General features: G+C 37.4%; 1 protein-coding gene across 1 annotated transcript in view; it reads left to right on the plus strand.

Annotated features, from left to right (window-relative positions):
* The window catches only part of FIG4 (FIG4 phosphoinositide 5-phosphatase), a 72,229-nt gene that overhangs the window by 6,088 nt on the left and 40,245 nt on the right, over positions 1-25,896 (plus strand). Inside the window, exons 2-12 of the mRNA XM_069851702.1 lie at positions 7,458-7,556; positions 8,584-8,707; positions 11,350-11,506; positions 14,712-14,762; positions 15,461-15,609; positions 18,312-18,440; positions 19,904-20,004; positions 20,256-20,418; positions 21,045-21,142; positions 23,209-23,342; positions 24,576-24,692. Coding sequence (XP_069707803.1) covers positions 7,458-7,556; positions 8,584-8,707; positions 11,350-11,506; positions 14,712-14,762; positions 15,461-15,609; positions 18,312-18,440; positions 19,904-20,004; positions 20,256-20,418; positions 21,045-21,142; positions 23,209-23,342; positions 24,576-24,692 — 1,322 coding nt within the window. The remainder of the gene's footprint in view (positions 1-7,457; positions 7,557-8,583; positions 8,708-11,349; positions 11,507-14,711; positions 14,763-15,460; positions 15,610-18,311; positions 18,441-19,903; positions 20,005-20,255; positions 20,419-21,044; positions 21,143-23,208; positions 23,343-24,575; positions 24,693-25,896) is intronic.

Genomic DNA, 25,896 nt, shown 5'->3' on the forward strand with positions numbered 1-25,896 from the left:
CCAGGAACGGTGGTGGTGTAATGAAGCAGAGGACAGAGTTGGGACAACAAAAGGAGTTCGTGGAACCTGGGAAAGCACTATTTCTGTCTTAAATGTCTTGACATAGTGCCATATAGATGGACAATGAAGTACACTTAATCAGCTTGTGTATGTGGGATCTGAGACCATCTACGAGTGCAGCAGACAGCTGGTGGAATAGCCGTGATGAGAACATTGCATATTTTGAAGGGCACATGCTATTCAGGCAGAACAAAAATAATGTTCAAAAGTGGTAGTACCACACTGCATGTGAAAGATGTGCCTTCAAGTGTCTACCTAAGGTTGTTTTTTGCGACATATGCTTTTTTTCTTTTGACCTCGATGTCATCCTATGGTCAGTAGATCAACAGTAGAGAAACTCTTGCGGTATATTGCTGTGAATCCACTTTTCTGGATGGAATGGTGATGAGGAGTTTTGTATAAATGATGACAAATTGATACATATAAGTGTATTGGAAGGATGAAGATAAATAGGTATTTTTTATCACAATCTTTTATTTTCAAAATTAAGTTTGTTATGACCCTAAAACTAAATGAGTATTTTTCCTTGTTTAAAGTAAGAATCTACTTTGACTCTGAATGTACCAAACGAGATGAAGGTAAAATGAGTAGCAAGAATGAGGTTGTCAAAAAGGAAACAATCAGTGTTCAATTCAATATATTCAACATTCTGTAGCTGGAGAGTAATACTATTTCCATCGTGGAGATTTGAAAATGTAGGTTCACTAAATACAGTGGAATGACTGTAAATATTTTCAAGTTGTTCAAGTCATGGGCAGTGCTGTGACTGGAACATGACAAATGGCATATTTAATCCATTTTGAAGTCTTGTACATAATTTTCTGGAGGAAAGTAATTAAAAATAGAGGTAAATTACATAAAATACCGTCCAGACCTACAAAGATGCCATCATATTAACCTGCTTGTTTTGCACATTTCATCTAAAAATTAGATGGCCTTATATATTTAAACCAAATCATTTGTAGATTTGCAGTGCCACAAGGAAAATCTCTTGCTTTGCTATAGAAGAAGGGAGGTTTGTAGAGAAGTTAGTGTGAAGTGAATCATCTCATAGGGTTTATTTTTTCAAGTAATGTTCTTGGGACCAATATACTTCAGCATTTTCAGTAATGTTGTTAGCCCAAGTTGTAGATCAGCTCTGATTAGAGGTTTGAAATATTGCTAATAATTAGGCTAATGAGAGCATAAGGTAGCAAGAAGTCATGATGACCCTCATGAGTAGGTAAAATAAATAAATTTAAACAGAATGCTACACTATGAAACTTCATGCACCATAAAATAGATTATGCACTGATAAAAGTTTGTTGAGAGTTTATCAATTCAGAAGCAGTAGAAGAGGAGGAGGAAGAGGATCTTGGTGTTTTATCTGAGGAAGGGATGGGAGGTTGAGCTGCTGATGAAGTACAGCTCTGAAAAAGGCAGTTATGGTCTTTTGTGGTATGGTAATGAGAAATACTAATATCTCTCTATAATGAGACCTTGTATACACATACTTTCCATATTCATTGAGAGAATTAAGAATTCAACCAGGGACAGGTCCAGTGAGGAGGCATAGGTGCTGGAGGTAACTTGGGAGGAGCAAAGGGACAGCAAGATTGCTTTAGTCTGTTGAATTGAATGATGAAAAGGCGATCCGGTTACTTTCTGAAAGCATTCCAGCAGAATAGATGTTAAAGAAGGGAGGAGTATTTAGCTAAAGGAGAATGTAGAGATTGATGATTAGTAGGTTTAGCTGAAAATTAGAAGGGAGAATCTTGAGGAACCCCTCAGTGGAGCAGCAAGAGCAAAGTCCTGTTTGGGACAAAGCTTTGGCTGCCCTGCAACAAAAGGGCAGCTGTTCTTATGTGCCCTGAGAGTGGTGCCTGGCAAGGTGCGTTCTTACAATTTCTCATCTTGAAAGAGCATCTTTTGAAGAATTTCAGCCGATTACAGGAAGCAGACAGCATGCTAACTGTATTTTTGCTATTTTCAGGCACCTTTTTTTGCCCTTTATCATCTCTTCATATTATTAGAGTTTTTACTCTACCTTACATCTAGATGTAATTATTTTTCTTCCTTTCTTTGGTAGTAAAGAAGAAAGATAGAACCTGTACTTTCTTTAACCCTATTTAATATCTTGTTTATGCCTTGAAGATTTCTGATTTACAATCAAGTTCGGTACATATTAAAACTACTACCAAAAGCTGAGGAAGATGCCTTTTCTTGCATAACTCCATGCCTGTCGTGAAGGAGGATGGAGGTCTGACAGCATTGCACTGCCCAGCTAAGCATAAATTAAAGTAGAGAGATAATAGTGTGGCTGATCCAAAGTCAGTGTTCACATCAAGGTTCTTGTCTTGCAACCCGCTGTGTTTCTTTAGGCTGACAGAAGGTGTGACGAGCACATAAATGCCTTCCTGCATTGGGTGCGGGTGCCCATGTGCTGGGGCTGCAGGAGCTGCTGCAAGAAGAGGCTGGGGTTAACCCACTGCAGGCTGTGACTGAGCCACTCAGCCAAGGTCATAAAATGCTTTGGGTTGTAAGGGACCTGTACAGGTCATCTAGTCCAGACCTCCTGCAGAAGCAGGAACATCTTTAACGAAATCAAGTGCTCTATCCAACCTGACCTTGAATGTTTCAGGGATGGGGTATCGACTATCTCTCTGGATAACCTGTTCCAGTGTTTCACCACCCACATTGTAAAAAAAATTCTCCTTATATCCAGTCTAAATCTACCCTCCTTTAGTTTAAAAACATTAGGCCTTGTCCTGTCACAACAGGCTTTGCTAAAAAGTCTGTCCCCATCTTTCCTGTAGTCCCCTTCGAATACTGAAAAGCTGCTGTAAGGTCTCCCTGAAGCCTTCTCTTCTCCAGGCTGAACAACCCCAACTCCCTCAGTCCTTCTAGGAGAAGTGCTGCAGCCCTCTGATCATTTCCGTGACCCTCCTCTGGACCTGCTCCAAGAGATGGTGACAGTTTTGTGGTAAAGAGAGTCCAAACCGCTGTGCAGCAGCTGCGAGAGAGAAGAGTGAGGAACGCTCTAAGAGAAACAGCCCTGCAGACAGCAAGGTCACTGGTTGGGGAGGTGGTGCCAGTGCCAGAGCCAGACCCCTTGCAGCCGCTGGGAAGGACCACGAAGGAGCATGGGGATAGTTCCAGAAGGAGCTGCAGCCTGTGGAGAGGACTCATGCTGGAGCAGCTCAAAGTGTGAAGTGTGGGAGGAGCAGCAGAGAGGAGCTATTATGAACTGACCACAGCCCCCCATCTCCCACCTTGGTGTGCTTCTCAGCACGGGAGGGAGGTAGAGGAGTTGGGAGTGAAGCTGTCCCTGGGAAGAAGGAGGTGGGGAGGTGTTTTAATTTATCTTTCATTTCTTGCTATCGGAACTTAATTTAATTGTCAATATATAACATTCATTTTCCCTGAGTCAGGTCTGTTTTGCCTGTGATGGTACATATTCGTCCGTCTTCCTGTCCTTATCTTGACACATCATGTTTTCCATCTTATTTTCTCCCCCTGTGCTGTTGAGGAGTGCGTTGAGAGAGCAACTGAAGTCCTTAAGTGTTTTATTTATTCCCTTTGCAGGTTTAAAAATTGACTGTATTAGTGCACTACTGTATTTTTCATGTAACTTCTTGTGTATTTTTCTTCTAATTAAGCTGTATGTAAATGAGTAAAATAAGTCCTTTACAGTGCTAAATTTTTTTAATGACAATTAATTCATACAAAGAGGCAAATCATAGTTTTAGACCAGGAGTTCTAAGAAGTAATCTTAAAGGAAGAAAAAAATTGTGGGCAGAATGTTTAATTTCAAAACTATTACTCTGCCATTATAAACAACAGTTTGCAGTAAGAAGTTCTTTATTTTGCTTAGGCTCCGTTTAGGCGAAGCTATTTTTATTGGCTTGGCTGAATCAAAAGATTGATAAAAGAGGGTGTAAAGCCTTTCAATTAGATTGCTTTGGTTAAAACTCAGTCCCAGGTGGAAGTGACTAATGATTGTTCCTATCTTGTGGTTGCTTAGTGATAATTGTACAATAAATTAAGCTTCAGTCCACATCTTTTATGCGAGTACCTGCATGGTGCACTGCTGTGGTTGGGAAAGTGCACTTGTTAACAAGTTTCAGCAAAGATCGAGGGCAGGCTAAAGCTGGAAACAGCACATTTTGTCTCAGGTGATGGTTGAAAGTCTCTGCTCAGTTTCTCCTTGTGTACTGTTGAGAAAGTACTTTGTTGGTCAAGGTTGTTCATTTATCTGAATGCAGTAGCTTTGCTGTAGAGTGGAATAGTTTGAGGCAATTGAAAAATGTTTCAATTTATTCAGTTTAAATTTAGTAATAAGTGAAGTGGGAGAATAAGGATAAAGATTCCCAGAAAAGTTTCTGTGGCTTACCTGGGAATTCTCATTTATTTACTGTAATGATTTCTGTTAATCAAAACAGTTGTAAACAGTACATAGTATTTTAGCTTTGATTAATTTTACAATTATATTGCAACCTCAGGAACTAATTTATTTGATGTTACATTCTTAGTGTTGTGCTGATTTCGTATTTTTCTTTATTTCCTAGTATTTGTGTGTGGTAAATTTAATTGTAGTACATGTCACTGATATGGCTTTATTAGTGCTTCATGTCATTCTGTAAGACAGACTTATTTATTCATTAGATGCATAAATTAGATAGCAGAAGCAGCTAATGCTGAAATGTCTTTTTTTTTCCTCCCACTTAATTTTTGCATTGTTAGTTTTCATACTGTCTGTGTTTTCATTTCAGATCTTGGAGTTTGAATGCAAGGTGGCCCATCATGCTGGTTTTTTGAGGAATTATGGGGTTGTTGATTGTTAGCCAGCCCTGAAAACTTAACAAGTAGAAGTCTGATTTTTGTTTCCCTGTTTTGAGGACTAGTTCAAATTCAAGTTTTTGCAGATGTTTTGTTCTTTATTACTTTCATAAGAATATTCTCTTAACATGCTCTGGGTAAGATTCCCATTTGCTAAACAGAGATTTCCCCTTGCCTGGCTTTCTAAGTAAGTGGCTTCTTTTAAGTCCATTGATGCTGGGTTTTGATGCTGTTCTCAGCTGACCTTCCTTAAAACACTACACAGCCTAGCTTTCTAACTTGGAACAAACCCCCTGATTTAGTCTTTTAAAGGACTTCAAAGAGATCTTGTGAAGTAACATTCATTATGGAGGCTGCTACCATAGCCTGCAGATACAATTATTATACTTCTCATCTAATCTAACTCTACTGCTGTTCTAACCAGCAGCCCTTAAAGCTGGCACTGTAGCCATGCATAGCTCACTATAGCAGCTGCTGAGGTGATGCGAGTGATGCATTCCTCATAGCGCTTCCTTGTGTTTTATCACTGTTAAAATGGAAATGAAGAAATATTCAGCTGAACTTCTTCATAATAGCAGTTCCAATTCTAGATCCGTCTCTCTCTTCCTTCCTCTCCCTCTCTCTGTGTGTCATGTGCCATGCTCCACTTTTAAATGTGGTCCTTGGTCCGAACTTGAACAAGCATCCTAAAGTTCTAGTTCTGTTTTTATTCAGGATAAATTGTCAGTAACCATAGATGTCATTTTGAGAAGAAATTCTACTCATTTAATGAGCTGGACACGGAGAGGACGTCACTGAGCTGTATTTCAGTATTATGGGCTACTTATAATTGTTTAGCTTTAATTAAAAATATTGTACGAATAAAGAAGTGACGCTCTTAAAATGCAAGTTAATGTATCATCTGTGTATCACAAATCAGTATGGTACTTCGCTCTGCCCATCCATCTTCAACCACTTGAAGAAAAAGGTGGTGTGGTGGCACGGTCTAAGCAAGCATCTGTCTTGGCATTTCTTGTTGGTGAGTAATAGCAGCAGAGGAGCTCCACCTTCCACCTTTGTGCCATTCAGTCCCATGCACTGGGGGCTCCAACCCACACCTTGTTGTTATGATTTCCCTCCTGGAAGGCACAGAGCTTGGCATTAAGTGATCTCCTGTAGAGGGTACTGTGATGGGACGCAGGCTGGGGAGTCTGGGCTGTGCACAGCAGCACATTGCTGCTAATAAAACAGTAGTTGAACAGTTTCCTGTGCCAAAATGCTGCCTCGAAGGCTTCAGTGAGGGAGTGCTGTGATAGCAGATGACTCTGAAGGGCCTTCTTTACTGTCATTTAGGAGTAAACAGCAAAACTTGCCACTCAGTAATGTCTCTGTACACTGTCCGTGTACAAGTTGGAGCCAGGAGTAGGTGGTGTTCCCTTTTATAGCTCTTTAAGTATTTTATTCTCTTTTTTTTAGAGCTTACTGACTATATAGATGCTTTTGTGATTTTAAGGAGGTCAAAGAGGGGTTTAAGTTCTTCTTGCACCTTTAATATTTTGACAGTAAAGATGTTTCTTAACATCTAATTGGTATAAAAATTCTAACGTTTGTGTGAATGTTATTATTGATTTTGTCTCCCACATCTCAAATCCATGTGACTTTTAAAGTTAAGAGCTGGCTGCATAGATCCACATAAATTTGCTGTGCTTTCCTACTAGGCTGAGCATTATTAATGAGTTACATCTTGCTGTGTGTTAGCACCACACAGATTAAATGAATTAGTAAAATGAGCTGCTTATAGCAAGTCAGTCCTGCAAACTGTGCTTACTGTTATTTCCTCTAAATGTAAAGATTCATTTAAAGTTTGATTCTCTTACATGGGAAATGGGCACATGATATGTTTATCTGTGCTCTTTCTTTCATATTTTAAGTGAGAAATAAAGCTAATCTTTTTGTAAGTATAGTAGTTTTTTTAACCAGTATGGCTGGTCAAATCAAACTTCAGTGTTATGGAAGAACATTATTGGTGAGAAGTTTAGCATGGCAAGTAGAAGTAAAAAATTAAGAAAACTTGCAGTAGTGAAGTACTTACAATTACTCCATGTTTAGTATGTACTAGGAAAGACTAGTTGGCAGAAATAGCAATGGGCTACAATATAACAACAATAGTTGGAGGTTATGAAAAGTTACGAACTCCTATATCTAAGCTTCTGATATATTTTACAAAGTGAATGGGAAGACAATAATAGCTGGGATAGGGTGTAGTTGGACAGTGCCTGATGTAAGTTACATCTTTTCCTCTCTAAACAAGTTTTTGCCTTTCTTCAACTTTAATTTTTTTCCCTCTTTGTATAATGTAGAGAATGAGTCCTTCTAAGCTGTAAAGGCTGATTGTATGCAAATGTACTTGCCTAAGGTACTGATGTCTAGAATAGTTTATTAACTGCGGTATGGAATATTACATATTTTACATTATTTGAAATGGATGTAGTCTAGAAACTGTATAAAGGGTATTGTTGATGTATTATGTTGCAATGGGCTTTGGTTGCTTTATCTTGAATGATATTCTGACTTTATTATTTATTTTTTTTTAAATGTAGCGGTATTTTCTCGTTGGAAGTAATCCTGCAGAGACCAAATACCGTGTTTTGAAAATAGATCGCACTGAACCAAAGGATTTGGTTATAATTGATGATAAGGTGAGTGCCTCTCTACGTTTATTTCAGTTATTCCAAAGTATGCTGTCTATATTGAGCTGAATTTAGATATTACACAATTAATCTGTTTCAATAAAGGTATAGAATACAGGCATATAACAATTGAGGTTGGAGGTAATCTCTGGAGTTTGTTTGGTCCAACCATCATTATTAGAACAATATCAACTGGATCAGGTTGCTCAGGGCCATGCCCAGTGGCATTTGAAATATGCAAAAGTCTCTGGGTAACCTATTCCAGGGTTCAACCATCCACACAGTAAAAAAACCTTTTTCTTATGTTCAAATGGAATTTTCTGTATTTTAACTTGTGCCCATTGCCTCTTGTCCTTTGACTGGATACCACTGAGAAGAGTCTGACTCAAACTACTGTAGTCGCTTCTACCAGGTATTTATACACATTGAGAAGATCCCCACTAAGCTTTTTCTGCAGGCTAGTCAATCCCATCTCTCTCAGCCTCTGGTTGTACGCCAGATGCGTGTGGTATTAGCATGAAAATAACTAGTGACAGTTTGTGAATGGCCACAAGAACTCCAAACAACACCTTGACTTTAAAGAAACTTTCCCAGATTTTTCAGTTTATTGTATACCTGCTCCCAGTGGTTTTCTTATGTTCAGCTTTGCAAAATATGTTTAATTACTATTTAGCCAAATTTTTAATGTTTCTGATATATCATATCTGAAGCAAAATAAACTGCAGCAACAAGAGTTTTAATGTACACAACAGAATAACACTTGATTTCTTTCCAGGAAGTTTATTGTTTTAAATCTTAACACTTAACATTTAGAATGTTTCAATGCACATGGCCGTCACTACTTCTATTGCAGTGAGTGGTGAATTTTGTGCCTGAAAAAATTTTTGTGCTTGTTGGTAGGACTGAAACAGGAGACAGAGGATGTACTCTGACCAGACATTTGGTTTATTTTACATTAAGTAAATTCTGCTAATCTCTGACATGAAATAACATTTAACTACCAAAGCAGTAACACCAGTGACTTTTTATTTTAAAGCATGTGTATACGCAACAAGAGGTGAGGGAACTTCTTGGCCGTTTAGACCTGGGAAACAGAACAAAGATTGGGCAGAAGGGCTCTTCTGGGTTATCTCGAGCTGTCTCTGCTTTTGGTATAGTAGGTAAGTGTTCAACTAATTGTAGAATACAGATCACATGGAACCTGGTCTTCTGAATTCAAGAGCTCACAGAATGCTTTTTTAAAAGAAAACAGAAGTTTATATCCTTTATTAGGTGTTAATTCTTCATCACACGCTATTCAGAAAGATGACTTAATTTTCTTTTTGGTATTTAAAGATTTATTTTTGATGTTTGAACAAGTATAGCTTGTTCAAAGTATAGTTTCCTAACCAAATTTTTAAAGGCTGATCAGCTGTCCATTTGTAGGGAATTGCTTCAAGGATTTAATAGCTTCTAACTTCATCTGAATGTCACTGCTTTCCTGCTTATTGTCAGATACCAAGGTCGATATATTGATGGCTGATGTCTGCAAAATAAATGTTAATGTGTGCCCTGACAGCCCCTAGGAATGATTTATGCTTTATTTGCGTCTATATATACCTGGACATCTAAATCCAAAGCTGCAGAGGAGGTGGAGAATGCAATTGCTTTAAAAGACGCTCCTGAATTTTGCGTAACAACCAAAATATAAGAAAATATTATTAGTATTCTAATCTAAAGCGGCAGATTAAGTGTACTTTCTTCTGTGTTCTTTTTGCCCATGAAGCATTCTGGAACTTATCAATGGATCCACTTGTCAGAAGTTCCTCAGATAAGATGTATGTTCCTTATCAACTTAAGAGTATTAATAATATGGGTAAACCTAAAGAAGCTTCTAACAGTCTTGCAGCGTTGGCTTTTTTTTTCACAAGCCGTCAGTGCTTACTGTCTGTGTGATGTATTTGGTTGGGAGGTGGTCGTGTTCAATAAAAATTTTGCGTCCCAGTTGTATGTTTATATGTACTCTTCATAACGAGAGAGTTTCTATTCTGTAGGTGGACAAATGTTATGGTTATCAGACGTGATGTAGATAATTTTTTCAGAAGTAACATGCTCTCTGAGTGATCTTCAGAATATCTTGCTCTTTTTAAAGTATATGCTTTAGATGTCGTCTATCATGATCATGTCTAATCATGGCTGTATAAACATGGTTGTTTATTTCTGCCTCCTGGCTCGGGTCAGGAGGACACAGCTGTTTTTTGTAGAATTGGAAAGGACAGCTTTGTTCTGTTCGCTTATTATTTTACTAGCCAAAAGCAGTGCACTCAGAATGGGAGTGCTGAAAGGCTAAGTTCTGGTTCACTGTATAGTGTTGAAAAGTAGAAATCTCTCTTAACTGGAGAGAACCAGGCCAAAGGGAAAGGCTGAGTTCCTTATCAGACTTTGGTATAACATTTGGTGAAATTCAAAGGAAAGCAACTGTTCAAGTGAGTGATTTTCAGTACCTGGAAGAGACAGGAAAATCTTTGACTAAAATTTAACAACTGAAATTCAATAATCTGGCCGCTTCAAATGGAAGACTTTGTTTCTTATTGTCAGCAGGGTCTCCTGTCCTTGTGCAGGTGAGAGCATTTTTCCAAGGGGGACTAATAAAGCGGAAGAAAAGATTGCAGTTCATTCGATCACGTTGTGGCCTCCAGCTGTGACAGGGAGGAACATGTGTGCTTTGTTCATCCTTCTTCCTTTATTTATAATGCAAAGCTAAGAGAACTGAAAATAAATACAAGTAAAATTGTGAATTGTGAGGGTTTTTATTCCCTCAAGTTAATATATTTGTTGACAGTGCAGCAGTGACTGAGTTTCACGTTCTTTAGTAGCAGCAAGCCATCAAAACAGCTCCAAGAGCTAATACATGTAATTTATTAGTTACTAAAATGTGGTACTGCTATATCATTGCCTATACTGTATTACAAATAAATTTGGGTTCAAGGTGTTATGTATTTCTATTCTTAATTTAATTTATACATTTGTATTTAAAGGTTCATTATGTTTTTTCCTAATGGTACGTAATAGAGACATCCAAAGAAGCAACACACTGAAGAAGCATAGCTATGCCCTGTAATGTTTGCTAACAAGGAGGGAGGCTTCAGAAGCCTTCTTTTTACAGGCAGTAAAGCCAGACGCTGCCTGTTCTACCTCCTTAGCCCTCTGGACTTCAGCGAGGTCAAATGTTGGTATCGGAGAAGTAAATAGAAAGAAAGAATAACCCTTGATGCTTTGAATGGCTAATTTGAGAGAGATGCTGTTGTAGACAGGGAATTTAGCTCACCACTGTTAAGAAGAGGGAGCCCAAAGATGTTGTACTATGAACTCCTTTTGCTGTTCTGTGCCCCTTCAACAAAATTGGAACTTGGGATTCCTTCTTGCCCTGGAAAATTAACCTTTTGGTGTCTGAACTAATTAGGGTATGCCTGACTCTGAACAACAAGAGTCCTGTAAAAAGCAAATACAAGTATCTTAAGAAGACAGCAACTTATTCTGAATTTTATGTGTCTTAACTCTGCTACCTAATATTAAATGCACAGTGGGAGAGGAAAAGAGGGAAAACTGTGTAGTTCATTGATTAACACTGGCAGTGAAATGTAAGAATCTGTTTATGTATGTGTGTATTTTCATATATGTATATACATGCACATTATAGATATATAACATGAAGAGTAAACAACAATTCTATGAAGTCTTCAAGCAATTCTGTTTTTCTAAATATGTTTGAGCAAATCAATGCAAGTATCTAACTAATAGCATTTTTATGCTGTTTTAAAAGGTTTTGTCAGGTTTTTAGAAGGCTACTACATTGTGTTAATAACAAAAAGAAGAAAAATGGCAGATATTGGTGGTCATGCAATATATAAAATAGAAGATACAAATATGATCTACATTCCAAATGACTCTGTAAGAGTCACTCATCCTGATGAAGCCAGGTAAATAATGGTCGTAAACAGTGTGTACTTTTTGTGAATGTTTTCTAAGCAATGGTGAGCTGCAACTAGACATTTTAGTTGTGCAAATACTGGTTTATATTGTTTGGGGTACCGTTCTTCTGTTAGTAGCTCTAGCATCGTGTCAGTCTCATCTGAACTGATCTTTTGTGCCCTTCAAAAAGGGCTGAATAGATTAATGATTCTGTGCAATCAAAGTCTGAGTATTGCTGTTGTAAAGGGTGATAACTGACTCAGTGGTACATTTCACTTCTTTTTTCCCCTTTCTTTAATTATTTTCTGAAGAAAGAAATTTGAGCCTTTGATCCTGGAACCTTGTACAAGTTGTACATCTGCATCCTAGTGGTTTTCTTATCAGGGTGGGTTAACTTTACTTCTGCTGCATAGCAGGCAAATGGTGTCAATAACCTGCTTTTCAGTCTGCACCAAGTGTCTACAGTCAAGAAGTGATGGGTTATGGTAAACTGAAATCAAGCAATGGCAATGATTAAAAAAGCTTCCACTTCAAGATTTGACTGATTGTAAACCTTAGTCTCCCCTCTTAGAATACACCAAACCATATTACCTAGCCTATATATTCATGGTGTTAGCCACTTAGTAATTCTTAGACAGTGTTATTGTTTCTTCACAGAATCACAGAATTGTTTAGTTTGGAAAAGACCTTTAAGGTTGTACAGTCCAACCGTAAACTTAGTCTACCATTAAACCACGTCCCTAAGCACCATGTCTACATGTCCTATAAATACCTCCAGGGATGGCAATTCAACCACTTCCCTGGGCAGCCTGTTCCAACACTTGACAGCCGTTTCAGTGAAGTAATGTTTCCTAATATTTAGCCTAAACCTCCCCTGGCACAGCATAAGGCCACTTCTTCTTGTCCTATCACTTGTTACTTGGGAAAAGAGATCAACATGCAGCTTGCTACAACCTCCTTTCAGGTAGTTGTAGAGGGTGATAAGATCTTCCCTCAGCCTTATTTTGTCCAGAGTAAACAACTACAGCTTCCTCAGCTGCTCCTCGTAAGACTTGTGCTCCAGACCCTTCATGAACTTTGTCGCCCTTCTTTGCACATGCTTCAGCACTTCAACGTCTTTCTTGTAGTGAGGGGCCCTAAATCGAACACAGTATTTGAGGTGCGGCCTCACCAATGCTGACTACAGGGGCGCAATCACCTCCCTTGTCCTGCTGGTCATGCAGGTCATTTCTGATACAAGCCAGGATGCCACGGGCCTTCTTGGCCACCTGGGCACACTGCTGGCTCGTATTCGGTTGGCTGTTGGCCAACACCCCCAGGTCTTTCTCTGCCAGGCAACTTTCCAACCAGTCTTCCCTAAGCCGGTAGCACTGCACAGGGTTGTTGTAACCCAAGTGCAGGACCCAGGACTTGGCCTTGTTAAGCTTCGTACAGTTAGCCTTGGCCCAGCCAGCTAGCCTGTCCAGTTCCTCCTGTAGAACCTTCCTTCCCTCAAGCAGATCAACACACCCACACAACTTGGTGTCCTCTGCAAACCTTGCGTGTACTCGATCCCCTCATCTCGATCATTGAAAAAGATAATAAGCAGAACTCACCTAAACACTGAGCCTTGGGGAACGCCACTTGTGACTGGCCACCAGCTGGATTTAACTCTTTCACCACACCTCTCTGGGCCTGGACATCCAGCCATTTTTTTTATCCAGTGAAGAGTACACCCGTCTAAGCCATGAGCAGCCATTTTTTTTCCAGGAGAATGCTTTGGGAAACAATATCAAAAGCTTTACTGAAGCCTAGGTAGAGAACATCCACAGGCTTTCCCTCATCCACTAAGTGGTTACCTTATCATAGAAGTAGATCAGGTTAGTCAGGCAGGACCTGCCTTTCCTGTGGATACACAGAGAATTACTGGTCTTTCTCTTGTCTTTCTAGTAAAGACCAAGGCAAAGAAGGCATTAAGTACCTCAACCTTTTCCTCACCCTTTGTCACTGCATTTCCCCCCAAGTTCAATAAAGGCTGGAGATTCTCCTTTGCCTTCCATTTGCTGCTGATACAATTATAGAAACATTTTCTATTATCTTGTACAGCAGTAGCCAGATAACATTCTGCTTGGGTTTTGGCTGTTATGACTTTCTCCCTGCATAACCTCATGTCAACTTTGTAGTCCTCCTGACTTGCTTGCCCCTTCTTCCAAAGTTCATGAACTTTCCATTTTTTTTATTTTTTTTTCCTGAATTCCAAACAGAGCTGTCTGTTCAGCCAGGTTGGTCTTCTTCCCCACCAGCTTGTCTTCCAATACCTGGGGACAGCCTGCTCTTGCACCCTTAAGACTTCCTCCTTGAAGACTGTCCAGCCTTCCTGGACTCCATTGCCCTTCAGGGCTGCCTCCCATGGGACTCTTTCAGTCATTCTCCTAAGAAGGCCAAAGTCTGCCCTCTGAAAGTCCAAGGTGGCACTTCTGCTGTTCTCCCTGCTCACTTCTCCAAGTATCTAAAACTCTTATCATTTCATGATTGCTATGCCCAATATTTCCTCCAACCATCACATCACCCACAAAGTCCTTCTCCATTCATGCATAACAGGTCTAGCGGGTGCCTTCCCTGGTAGGCTCACTCACTAGTCGTGTCAGCAAGTTATATGCTACTTACTCCAGAAACCTCCTAGACTGTTCCTCTCCACTGTATTGTATTTCCAGTAGACATCTGGTAGATTGAAGTCCATCATGAGCGCAAGGGGTAGTGATAATGAGGTTTCTCCAAGCTGCTTGTAGAATAATTTGTCTGTCTCAGTTCTTCTGAGGATTTGCAGGGGTATGGTAGATTGAAGTAGATATTTATTTTCTCATTCATTTACTTGAGAATAACTATGAAAATCCGTAATTCTTATGTTGTTGGGAGTTTGCTTGTGTAAGTCCTAGAGAATTTGACCCACATATGAGGAAAATAGAACTACAACTTTATCTGCAACTGCCTAAAGAAAAGGAATATGTACATCAGTACACCCTGGGTTTCAGAAAAAAAAAGGCTATTTGATTTATTCAATCCAGATGCTGATATTCCAGTGGAATTACTTGTCAAAACAATTACAGTAAGATAGGAAGGGAGCATATGGCAAGAGTTGATGTTTATACGTAGTTTAATTTCTGAAGTTTTCTGAATGAGTTCTTGGTGTCCTTGTGGTTGAACTAATAATTTTCCTTTTAATTATTTTGCTAGGTATCTGAGAATCTTTCAAAATGTGGACCTTTCTAGCAACTTCTATTTTAGGTAAGTGTTAGTTACTAATTCCTTAAAAAAAACCGTATACTTACACTTGCTATAAGATTCTACTTTTGGATTTTGATGCCCAGCATCTTTAGGTTGGTATCCTGAGGAAATAAGACACGTGATCACACTGCTTGTGCATTTTTATCTTCGTCCTTTGAACCTTCTTTCTCCTTCCACAGATTAATTGAGAATGTATTCTGCATAAACTACTAGTGACATGGGAGAAGGTAGACACTGAAATTACTGTTTGCACTGACTGTTCAGCCTTGCCAGATCATGCAGAAGTTCTTCTAATAAAAGTATTATATTTCAGAGAAGTACTTAAATCTCAGAAATATGAGGTTGTCTATGGATATGGATATGGATATTTCTAGTGGATATTTTTGATCTTCAGGACGGCTTCCTGGGATACAGTGAACTAAGTTTGTTGATATGCTTTGTTCAGAAGGCACGTTCAGTTTTTAGTTATAAGAATAGAAATAGTTTCAGCTATTGTACTGTAAACAGTTTCTATGCTTCTAAAGCCTTTTTTGGAAGTTATATGCTGTGATTGAATCAGAATCTGCATATCTTGTTTAAAAATCTTTTTTAAATGGACAAAGTAGTACTGTGTTAAATATAACTACAGGTGGAGAGAAAGGGCATTCAGAAAAGTCCTGTACATCTACAATTATTAACAAATGTTAATTGTCTATCAGTTACAGCTATGATCTATCTCACTCCCTTCAGTACAATCTTACTATTCTGAGAATGCCACTTGAGACATTAAAAACTGAAACAACCCAGACCCGACAAGAGAGTTTTGATATATTTGAAGATGAAGGGCTTTCAACACAGGGTGGAAGTGGTAAGCAAATATGCCTAATCAAACCAATGTTGTTGGTCCTAAGTAGGTTTAGAATATGTTCTGCTTAAGTTTACTTTTGAGAAACATTTGGGCCTTATGTGTTGATCAGTAGTCTCATAAGAGTCTTGAGTTAATAAAAGATTATATAAAGTAGCAATTATAGACATTTGAATTTGAACAATGCAGTTTCTAGAGCTGATTAATCATTGCTTTGTTAATTTACATTGCAACTCAGGGGGATAATTGAGCATCCTGGCATTTCTCAGCAGTTGATTATTCAACTGACTTGTAAGACTCTCAATAAGAATGAATTACAAAGAGTGCGGGAAGCAATAAGGTTTAAGGACTAATAAATCTTTTTTGTTTCATGTTGGAAAAAAAATATGACAGGAATTGTATGAAGTTAGTATTAACTTGATATTGTAAGCATTATCAGGAAGACTAAAAAAAAATACTGATTTCAGTTGAAAACTACAGCCTTCAGTTTGTAACTAGCAAAGATGTAAAGATGTGTAAAGATAACCGGTCAGGCAGGAAAACTATTTTCCTTTTGCATTGCATGCACACGCACGCACACACAAGACTTTGCCCTGTAATTCTTAATATTGGATTTCATTCTGTTGAATCTGATGGTTTTTATGTTTTATTGCCCTCTGACTTGTACTGATTATCTGCATGCTTGTCAAAATCCTACACTTTAATTTTAATCTGCTACTATTTTGCTTAACACTCTGAACTTGACATTTAAGTGAGCTTAGATGCAACATCTGGATCTGTGCTCGTATTGGTTATAAAGAGGCTCAACAGCCTCTCTGCATTACTGCCCTTATTCGTAGTCACCCACTGTGTAACCTCTTTTGCACAGCAAATATAATACACAGAGAAATATGATAAAAAAATCCCCCTTGTCCTAAAGTAACTTTGGTTCCATCTCTTCTAACGCAAAACTTATCTTCTGAGCCACTGAAGAAGGAATTTATTGGTCCTGCTTTTGTGCCACCAAAGGGGTTCTCTGAACGTCTGACAAGTACCTAGTTAAAGTACAGAAATGTGTGAAACAGCCCCAACCCAAATTTGTGCAAAATAAACTTGGACACTGTTTGTCCACCCTTTCATTTTTGACATGCTTTCATCACAACACCTATAGACCTACACTCACTACAATTCAAAGTACAATAATGAACATTAGTTAAATAACTAATCATCTTTGATACTGAACCTTACTATATTAAATAGTTGTAAACTTCTAGTATACTGTAATTAAAACACTAAAAGTAATGCTTTATACAGTATGCCTTAAATTGGATGGAAAAATGGAAAGATAATCAAATAATACGTTTCAAGCAACCACCCTTCACCCCCAAGAAAAGAAGTATTAGTAACATGATCATAGATATCAGGATATCAGGAATTGGTTGTCAGATATTACCATGGCACAAATATCAATGAGGAATGGAGGGAGCAGTAATTACTCCTCTGCAAAGGCTCCTATCTGCAGTATCTTTCAGGAGTTCATACATATGTTAGCTCTTCTATGTCTTTTCTTTGAGAGGTAAAGATTCCATAACCCTGAAACCATAGGCAGTGTACTGAGAGCATGCACAACTCTGTTTCCAGTAGACATTAGTAACATATCTGTTCATATGATACAATATGTGTAAGAAATAGCTGCCTATCATTTAGAAACAAATTCTTACCAAAGTAATGCTGCTAGAAATGAGAAAAAGGGCAAATTGCTGTCCAAGCACTTGTGGCCAGGTTCTGCTGAACCTTCACCAAAATGGTTGCATCAGTTTTCTTTGGGCTTATGGTAACTTGGGTGCCTAGGTAGCAATAGTTTGTTCAACAGCTGCATTCTCACCTCCCATCTGTTAGGAGAACTCATCTTTTTCTTCCAAGGTATGATTTGGCTGCTATAATTGACATGCATACTGCTACATTTATAACTCATCCTGCAGACACTTCATTGGAAAAAAACTACACGAAAAATGTAGGTAATAGAGCTCTTGTCCTATTCCTTCTCTTTACAGGTCAGATTCATTCAGTTCCCTTCACCACCTTTTAGTGCCAGTTGTCATCTTGGTCCTGATTTGTGAAACAGAAAACGATGCAAGCTCTGTATATATCAGAAATTGATTTTTTTATTTGCAGGTCCACAATGGCTGCACAATTTCTTGATGTCAGTGCAAATTAGGAAAACCACACTAAATTATGTGAGAAGGGACTGACATGTCTTTTGTAAAAGGGACCAGGGCTGTGCATGATCTTCCAGAGCCTAATAGGTAACTCCAGAACTGCCCCCCAAGTTGAAGAGCTTATAAAGTCCTTCACGTAGAGTATTTTTGCCTTAACTGGAACTCACAACTGGATTTATTTCCCTTATTATCAAATACTCTGCTGCTACCATACAGAGATGTATTTTCTGTACTGGAAATATCTGAAACTTATGCATAAAAGCACTCAAATACTACAGTGACTGGCAGCCGTATAAAAATTGTAAATCCTCATAAATGCTGAACTTCAGCACGTGCCTGAGTTTGTCCATGTTCGGCAAACGTCAAGGATGCAAATAAATTATATGCTGAGTTGATGTCAAGGGAAAAAACAAAATAAAGCTCCAATGACCTGAATTTTAACACAGTCCAGTGTAGGTAAGCTTGTTTCTTAACTGCTAATGCATTTTCATTGTAACAACTTCCTAGGAGTGTATGGGATTTGCAGTAAGCCTTATGAAAAGTATGTATGGAATGGCAAGCTCCTGGAGGCAGTAAAAAATATTGTTCATCGTGACTGGCTGCTGTATATTATTCATGGATTCTGTGGTCAATCGAGTATCCTTTTGCTGTTCTAATGAATATTGATTAATCAGTTGAGTTTTTTAAAATGTGTGAAAAAATTGAATTATTTCTTTGTTGTGTAAATACTTATCAATTTTAGAATTATTGGTTGGCTTTTATTTTCATTACTTTGCTAGGGTTTATGCTGTATTCTTACAACAGGGTCCTGACAGGTAGAGTGCATTTCTCAGTGAGGCACTGTTTGTAAGTATTTGGTTTAGTAATAAAGAACTTGAGAGGATTTTAAGACTCAGCTCATCTTTTCACAAATATTTGAGAAAGGGGAGAAAACTACGTCTTGCTGATGTAGAAATGTTCTCTTACTGATCTTCTTTAAAACATTTTAATAACCGATATTTGCAGAAATTCTTGTATTTACTCTGTTTCTGTTGAAAACAATTACAGGACTTAAGGCCTGCTGTGTGAACAAAGTTAAGTAAACACTAGAAAATCTGAAAATCTTTTTTTCCTGACTATGTATTATTTTGAATTGGTAAATGGGTTTATGTACATTGTAGGAGGAGGAGAAAAACCCCAAATGCATATCACGCTCCAAAGAAATACTGCCTCAACATCTTAGCTGATAAGAATTTAGCATCTTACAGAGGCACTCTAATTTAATCATCATGTTAGTTTAAAAGCCTGTCAACAAATTATCTTGGCAAGGAAATAACCTTATGAGGTTAAGGTTAGTGGTGTTTTTGCAAATTTCAGGTTTGCTTTTTCATGATTGTAAGGCATCCAGTTATTGACTTAATGCCCAGACAGGAAGTTAAATCTATTTTTGTGTACCACTATTTCATCAGTGGTCTTACTTAGTAGTAGCTGTGGATCTGACAGCCAGTATTATGCCTATAGCTGCTTAGTGAGTGACAATAGTCTTTACATATTTGATGAACAAGTATCTTCTTCCCTCTTTATAGCACCTGCCTTACACTAAGGAAGCAGCATTAGTCACACGAGGCACCTGATTCTAGCTTGTTGGTTTTTTTTTAATTAGAAATAAAAGCCTAAAAGAAAGCCACCACTGCATCTATAGCTGTTGTTACTTAAGTATTTGCAAATGTATCTGCCCTTCCAGGCAAATAATTAGAGGCTGACTGATGCCTCTAATCTGCGGATAGAAGGTCCTAGTCTTTAACCCCAGTATTCGCAAAAGCAGTGTTTGTGGCCCAAGCTGAATCTTGTACCTATTTCACCTCCTTGTCATTTCATAAAATAGAAATGCATCTGCTGTGGAAGTTGTGAAAAATAATTGATGTATTGTATTCAAAATGAGCGTGATGCTCTCTCCTAGGTGCGTAAGAAATTTGGAAGTTATACTCATCACTGTTAAGGAGATTATAGTAAATCAGATCTTTGTTTTCTACACATTTTTTAGAATTAATTTTTGCCTGCATGGAATAAGTGAACAAAAAAATGGCATGTGACATGTAAACCTTAACTTCTCTTTCAAGAACTGTTAATATACGGTCGCCCTATATATGTCACTCTGATAGCCAGAAGATCAAGCAAATTTGCTGGAACACGTTTTCTGAAACGAGGAGCAAACTGTGAGGTAATTTAAACATGATTTTAGGGGTTCCCCCCTGCCTCCCAACGATAAGAAAACTCGAGCTTGACTGACTGGAGAACTGAAATGTTTTAGAGGGTTGTTAGGGTTTGGCTGTAAGTTATGCTGTTAAGTAATGTTATCACAGCTATCATTACATTTTTAATTGAGATAATAAAGCTGTTCTTAAAATAATAATTCTTAACCTGCATTTCTTTTTTCTACACTTACATCTGGTGTATTTCTGTTTGTTTTAGGGAGATGTTGCTAATGAAGTGGAAACTGAACAAATACTTTATGATGCTTCAGTTATGTCATTTTCTGCAGGGAGTTATTCTTCCTACGTTCAGGTTCGAGGCTCTGTCCCTCTGTACTGGTCTCAAGATATTTCAACAATGATGCCTAAGCCACCCATAACACGTATGTACAAATTATTCTTTGTGATAGATTATGGTTAGTGCTGTATCATAAAGGAACATCTGAGAGAGTGAGTAAAGACTAAATTTGCAAAAATGAATGAATTGTCTAAGCATTTGTTCTTTGGGAAGCCATAATTCCAGGTGCACCAATGTTCTTTATAATAAACACCATGCAAATACTCAGCCACATAAAAAGCTGTATTTGATGAAATTGGATAGAAAAATCTCCATCTTTGACTTCACATTTAAAAATGGAGTAAAAAAAAGCTTTGTTTGAAGATGTCAGCTTTCTTTGTGCTTGTTATATATACAAAGTTATCAATGTTTATCTTATTATTTGGGGTAAAATTTAGGACCTATTGAAAATGGCAGAAGACATCTGAGTTTAATGAGGACAGAATAATTGCTTTTTGTAAGCATCTTATGAAAGTTTTGGTTGCTTCCTGTTTGGAAAAGGGCATGTTGTTTTTTAACAGCTTTTGCATAAAAAAGAGGGTAAGTATGTAATTGTATCACTAGTATCCGAGAATTATTATGCATTTTGTGAAGAGTAGTTTTAAGAGAAAATTATTTAAGTGATGCTACACCTCACTTAATATCCTCCTGAATGTATGTTATTTGTTACAGTGGACCAGGCAGATCCTTTTGCACATGTTGCTGCACTTCACTTTGACCAAATGTTTCAGAGATTTGGCTCTCCTATTATTATATTGAATCTTGTGAAGGTACAGTATTTTAAATATGTCCTATATGTTTTCTACTTTTTAATATTATTATATCCATTTCTGTAGAGTCTCTATGTGATTTTGGTTGTGTCCTAAGCTAATACTAGATAATAAATGGAATATTTTCTTCATAAATCTCATCCTACATGGCATAGTATATAAGTCACTATCTATTTACACTACTGCCCTTCAAAAAGAGGTTTTGCACGTTTACAGGCTTCTTACAGTAACCTTTCACTGTTGTTTTCAGGTTTTTGCAGTTACCCCTTAGATGTAAATCCAAATAAATTTACCACTGCATTAATTTAGCACTAAGAAATACTGAAATAGTATGGTTCCATACAAAGTGAAGTTTGCAGTCTGAGTTATTTGAAAAGTCTGAGTTATGGAAAAGTCTTATCTTTTATTGTTTGCTCTATCTGGTAAAGTCATGGAAGCATGAGCAGGAGAAAAAGCTGAAGCATCTGATGCTGGGTGACAGGCAGTGCCATTGGCAGCAGGGCTGGACTTAGGCAGGGAGCTTCATGGTTGCTGCAGTAATTGAATTCACTGCTGGTTGAGAGGCTGTGGTACAAAGCCTGCCTTCTGAGCAGCAGTATAATTTTGGTTATTACAGCTTGTATTTGTGTTGAGAGTTTTTGTTTGATTTTTTTTTTTTTCCATTTTGGACTTGTTTGGTTGTTTTCTGTTCTGATCCAGCCTTTTTCTGTGGTGGTGTCTGTTTCCACATTTGAGTTTAATATATTGATTTGTTTTGCTTGAATCATATCTTATTTATTTTTAGTCTTTAAGAAAATCATTTAGTTGATCATGTTCTACAGAACTGTATTCATTAGAAAAAAGGATCTTTTATAGGCAGGTAGGATCTGTTCCTAAACTAAAAAAGAAACAGGGAAAATATAAAAAGAAGGCTTTTAAAACTCATAAGTTGTAATAAATGGCAACTAAATAACTTATTTTCTATTTCTGGAAGCTTTCCAGTTTAGGAGTGCTTTTAAGACTGTCCAAGAGTCTGTGGAATCAACTTAGGATACCATTTGTTGACAAGAAAATGATTTTATCTCCTGCAGCCATGGCTTTCATCTGCCATTGTTATAGAGTGAGTCTAGGCTCACATGACCCTGACACGTGAATTGTTAAATGCCTTTATTCTTAGGGTTTTTGATACAGTGGCTGATAATGCATCTCTCTTTCTCTCTTTATAGATGCTCAATATTAAGAGCTAAAATTCATGTTCCTTTATTACTCTATGTACTGCTTTAAAAAAAAAAACAACACCGGCAAAGGAGAGGAAGCCCCCAGATTTGAACACCTTTCTTTTGAGTGTTGCTGTTGCTTTTACACAACTGCTGATGACTTCTATTTCCAGTACTTTTTTTATTTCATTGAGATGAAATATAAATCTATGTCCTCCTCTACCTGTCTATCCTAGAAACGTGCTAACTAGTAATGAATGTATTAGGCTTCCTTTGGGTTTCGTTATTTAGGACTGCTGTTTAAAGCAGTTTCTGTTACATAGATTCAGTATAGGTTTTAGTTTGGATGAAGTTGAGAGGAAAGCCATGATAATAGATAAGACTGTCTGAATAGATATTCAGACAATGGCAACATAATCCTAATTTTTTAAAATTATTGCAAAGTAGGGAGATCAGAGTTGTTCTTCATCTCCTGTCATTAATGGAGAAGAGTTTGCCTGGGTCCTCATGTTACCCTAGAATTGAATAGAGTCCTTTCTGCCTGTCTTTTTCCTTCTCTTTTCCTCTGTTTCTGCATGCTCTTGTTTGCTCTTATGAGGTTCTATTTTTCATGCAATGGTTATGCACTGTTGAAACAGGTGACTTTTACTATCAATACCAATCAGTTGTTAAAACCCCAGGATGTTTAGATTTTTCTATCTCTCCTGTTCTTAATTTAATCGTACTAGTTATGAAGAACTGCCTACTGTTGTTACAGCTTCCACTTTTAATTTCTGTTGTATATGCACACACATATATATATATGTATACGAGTTACGTACATTTGTCAATAAAAATTGTAATGTTAACTTCCTTTTCTTTTTACTAAAGGAACGTGAAAAAAGAAAGCACGAAAGGATTCTTAGTGAAGAACTTGTTGCTGCTGTGACATATCTCAACCAGTTTTTACCCCCAGAGCATGCAATTATATATATACCCTGGGATATGGCCAAATACACAAAAAGGTAGAACAGATTCTTCTTTGTGCTAGTGCTCTTAGCCACAATACAAATAATTGTGTGTTACTGAGCATGTTGCTTTTCAGTTGAATGTAACCTAGGAACTATGAGAGACTTTTATTAATATGTGTGGATAGTGTAAAACCTCTGCTTTTTGAAGGATTTTTTAATGTTTTCTATGATTTCTGAACAAATTGGAGCAAGGCCTGAAAACTGATATTCTTTGCAAAGGGATATTTTTGAGAAAAGCCAAAAAAGATCCATCATCATGCACTTTATTTTAAATTAGTCAAAACACTGCATTTTGTCAGGTGTTTAGTTTCAGTCATAAGATTTATTGAGTTACAAAACTGTAGCAAAGAAGGGGTTTCATATCAATCAGCGTTTTCCATTTCATCTTCCAAAAGGATATGAGCGCATGAATTTCAATGTTATAAAACATTTACCTTATTAGAAGCATGTATCTTAGAAAGGCAAACATATTCTGTAACCTTTTCTTCTATAATTTTGGATAATAGAATGCTGTACTATGATCATGTGAAAAGGATGAATGCTTTCCTAAATAGAAATATTTACAAGGCACAAACATCATAAATCTACGAGTATAGATTGCTTTTCTGAAATAACGCACATCTTGGTTGTATAAGTTCTCTGATCAGCATATGTCTACTGTATCTTATAATGCAGAAATTCTTAGAAGAATGACAGGTAATCACTGAAATAAAAACTTTGAAAATTAACTATTTATTCATAATTTTAAGTCTCCAACAATGAATGGATGGATGCCCTGATCTGAGCAGGAGGTGCAGGACGTCATAAAGGCCACATAAAGAAACAAATGTTACTGAACAAAGCAACATCTTGCAAGCAAAGTGGGGGAATATGATTTAGAGTAATTATATATCCTTTTCTGCCTTACTTTGTGAATCACAGAAAGTCTGGTAGAGAGGAAATCTAATATGAAATAAAAATCAAGGAGTTTTATATTTTGAAGTCTTCCACTTCTAGTTTGTTTACTTTTTAATAAAGCTTATTACATAGACATACTTAAACAGGATCAGTGTCTGTTTCCTAAGTCTCAAAAATCTAAGAAAACTATAGACATAATTATTGTTGGAGAAATAAAGCTATGATGTGAGTTTTCCTTTAAGTATTTTTTGTTATTAAAAGACTTTCCAAGAAGTGACTTTTTTTTAGTACTAATGTATCTTTACTGTGGGGCTTTTTTTCTCTCCACAGCAAACTTTGTAATGTCCTTGATAGACTGAATGTGATTGCAGAAAGTGTAGTAAAGAAAACTGGGTTTTTTGTAAACCGACCTGATTCCTACTGCAGTATATTGCGGCCAGATGAAAAGTATGTATAATTTAAGCGATGCATAATGAATAACACCTATACTTTGGAGAGTTGTCTATTACAGTATTTCTTATTTTAAGGCTTATTGTAGGTATTTTAATATGAAAAAAATATAATTTGATCTTAAGTTATAGCTAAAAGAGTTGCAGTCTGAGGCATGTGCTAAGAAATACTGGTACCCTGAAAGAGTACAAGTATGCTGCTGCTGTTCAACTTATAATGAATTCTTACTTCAAACCATTATTTGTCACTTGTAATCTGTGCCATGTGTGTTTATATGTGTTCTGGAGTTTTTTCATCTTAACCAAAGGAATCCTAAATCTGGGGGTAAATTCAACAAAGCAAATAACATCTGGAATTTAATAAGTGGGTTTATTTTGAGACATACTAATACAATAACTATCACTTAATTGTTACTGAGCTTGTATGTATAAACCCCATGGATTCATGGGTTTTATACATTCAAAATTTAAAACCGTTTTGAAATAGAAAGTGTGCTTACTTAGACTGCTGCAGAAGTACAGTGATTTAATCAGCTAAATTCTCACAAGTCCCTGAAAATCCAGAAGTAAAAATAACTTCTGCATCAGAAGTTCAATAAGTTTTTGATGTGTTTTTTTCGTGTTAGGGATCTAATTCATCACCACACAAATGGATGTTCACATTGTACATGAAGAGCATCCTTGCGTTTTTAGCCTATTTTAGTTACAGCCTGAGCTGAAACTCTCATAGGTTCTCTTAGAGCTTTCCTTTGCCATGAAGTGCAGCAAACATGGCAAATGTAAACTAGTAGGAACAAGATCAATAATTGATGTAGTGCTTTGTTCTCTAGAGATGGTCTGGCAAGTCTCGAGTGCAGATTATGGGCTTGCCGTAGCAATGCTCTGGTCAGGCAAGGTAACCCTACTAACTTGAAAATATTCAGTAGTTCAAGGGTTACTGGCACTGAGCGTAACTGCTCCTCTACCTCAAAATATCATTCCTTTCTGATTCATGTTTTCTGGGTCTGGGGTACAGTTAAGGCCTATACAGAATTGCAGGACTTGGACAATATGTATGTATCCAGCATGTATGCCTAGAATCAGTGTGAGGGGGAGATTTGAATCAGACAAGTTGTGCTAGAGTACATGCTAAGCCTCTGCCTTCCAGTCATTGGCATCATACCTACTTCAATTATTGTGCACTAGCAACCCTTGTGTTGCTC

This window comes from Phaenicophaeus curvirostris, chromosome 2 (assembly GCF_032191515.1).
Source record: "Phaenicophaeus curvirostris isolate KB17595 chromosome 2, BPBGC_Pcur_1.0, whole genome shotgun sequence".
Classification (NCBI taxonomy): Eukaryota; Metazoa; Chordata; class Aves; order Cuculiformes; family Cuculidae; genus Phaenicophaeus; species Phaenicophaeus curvirostris.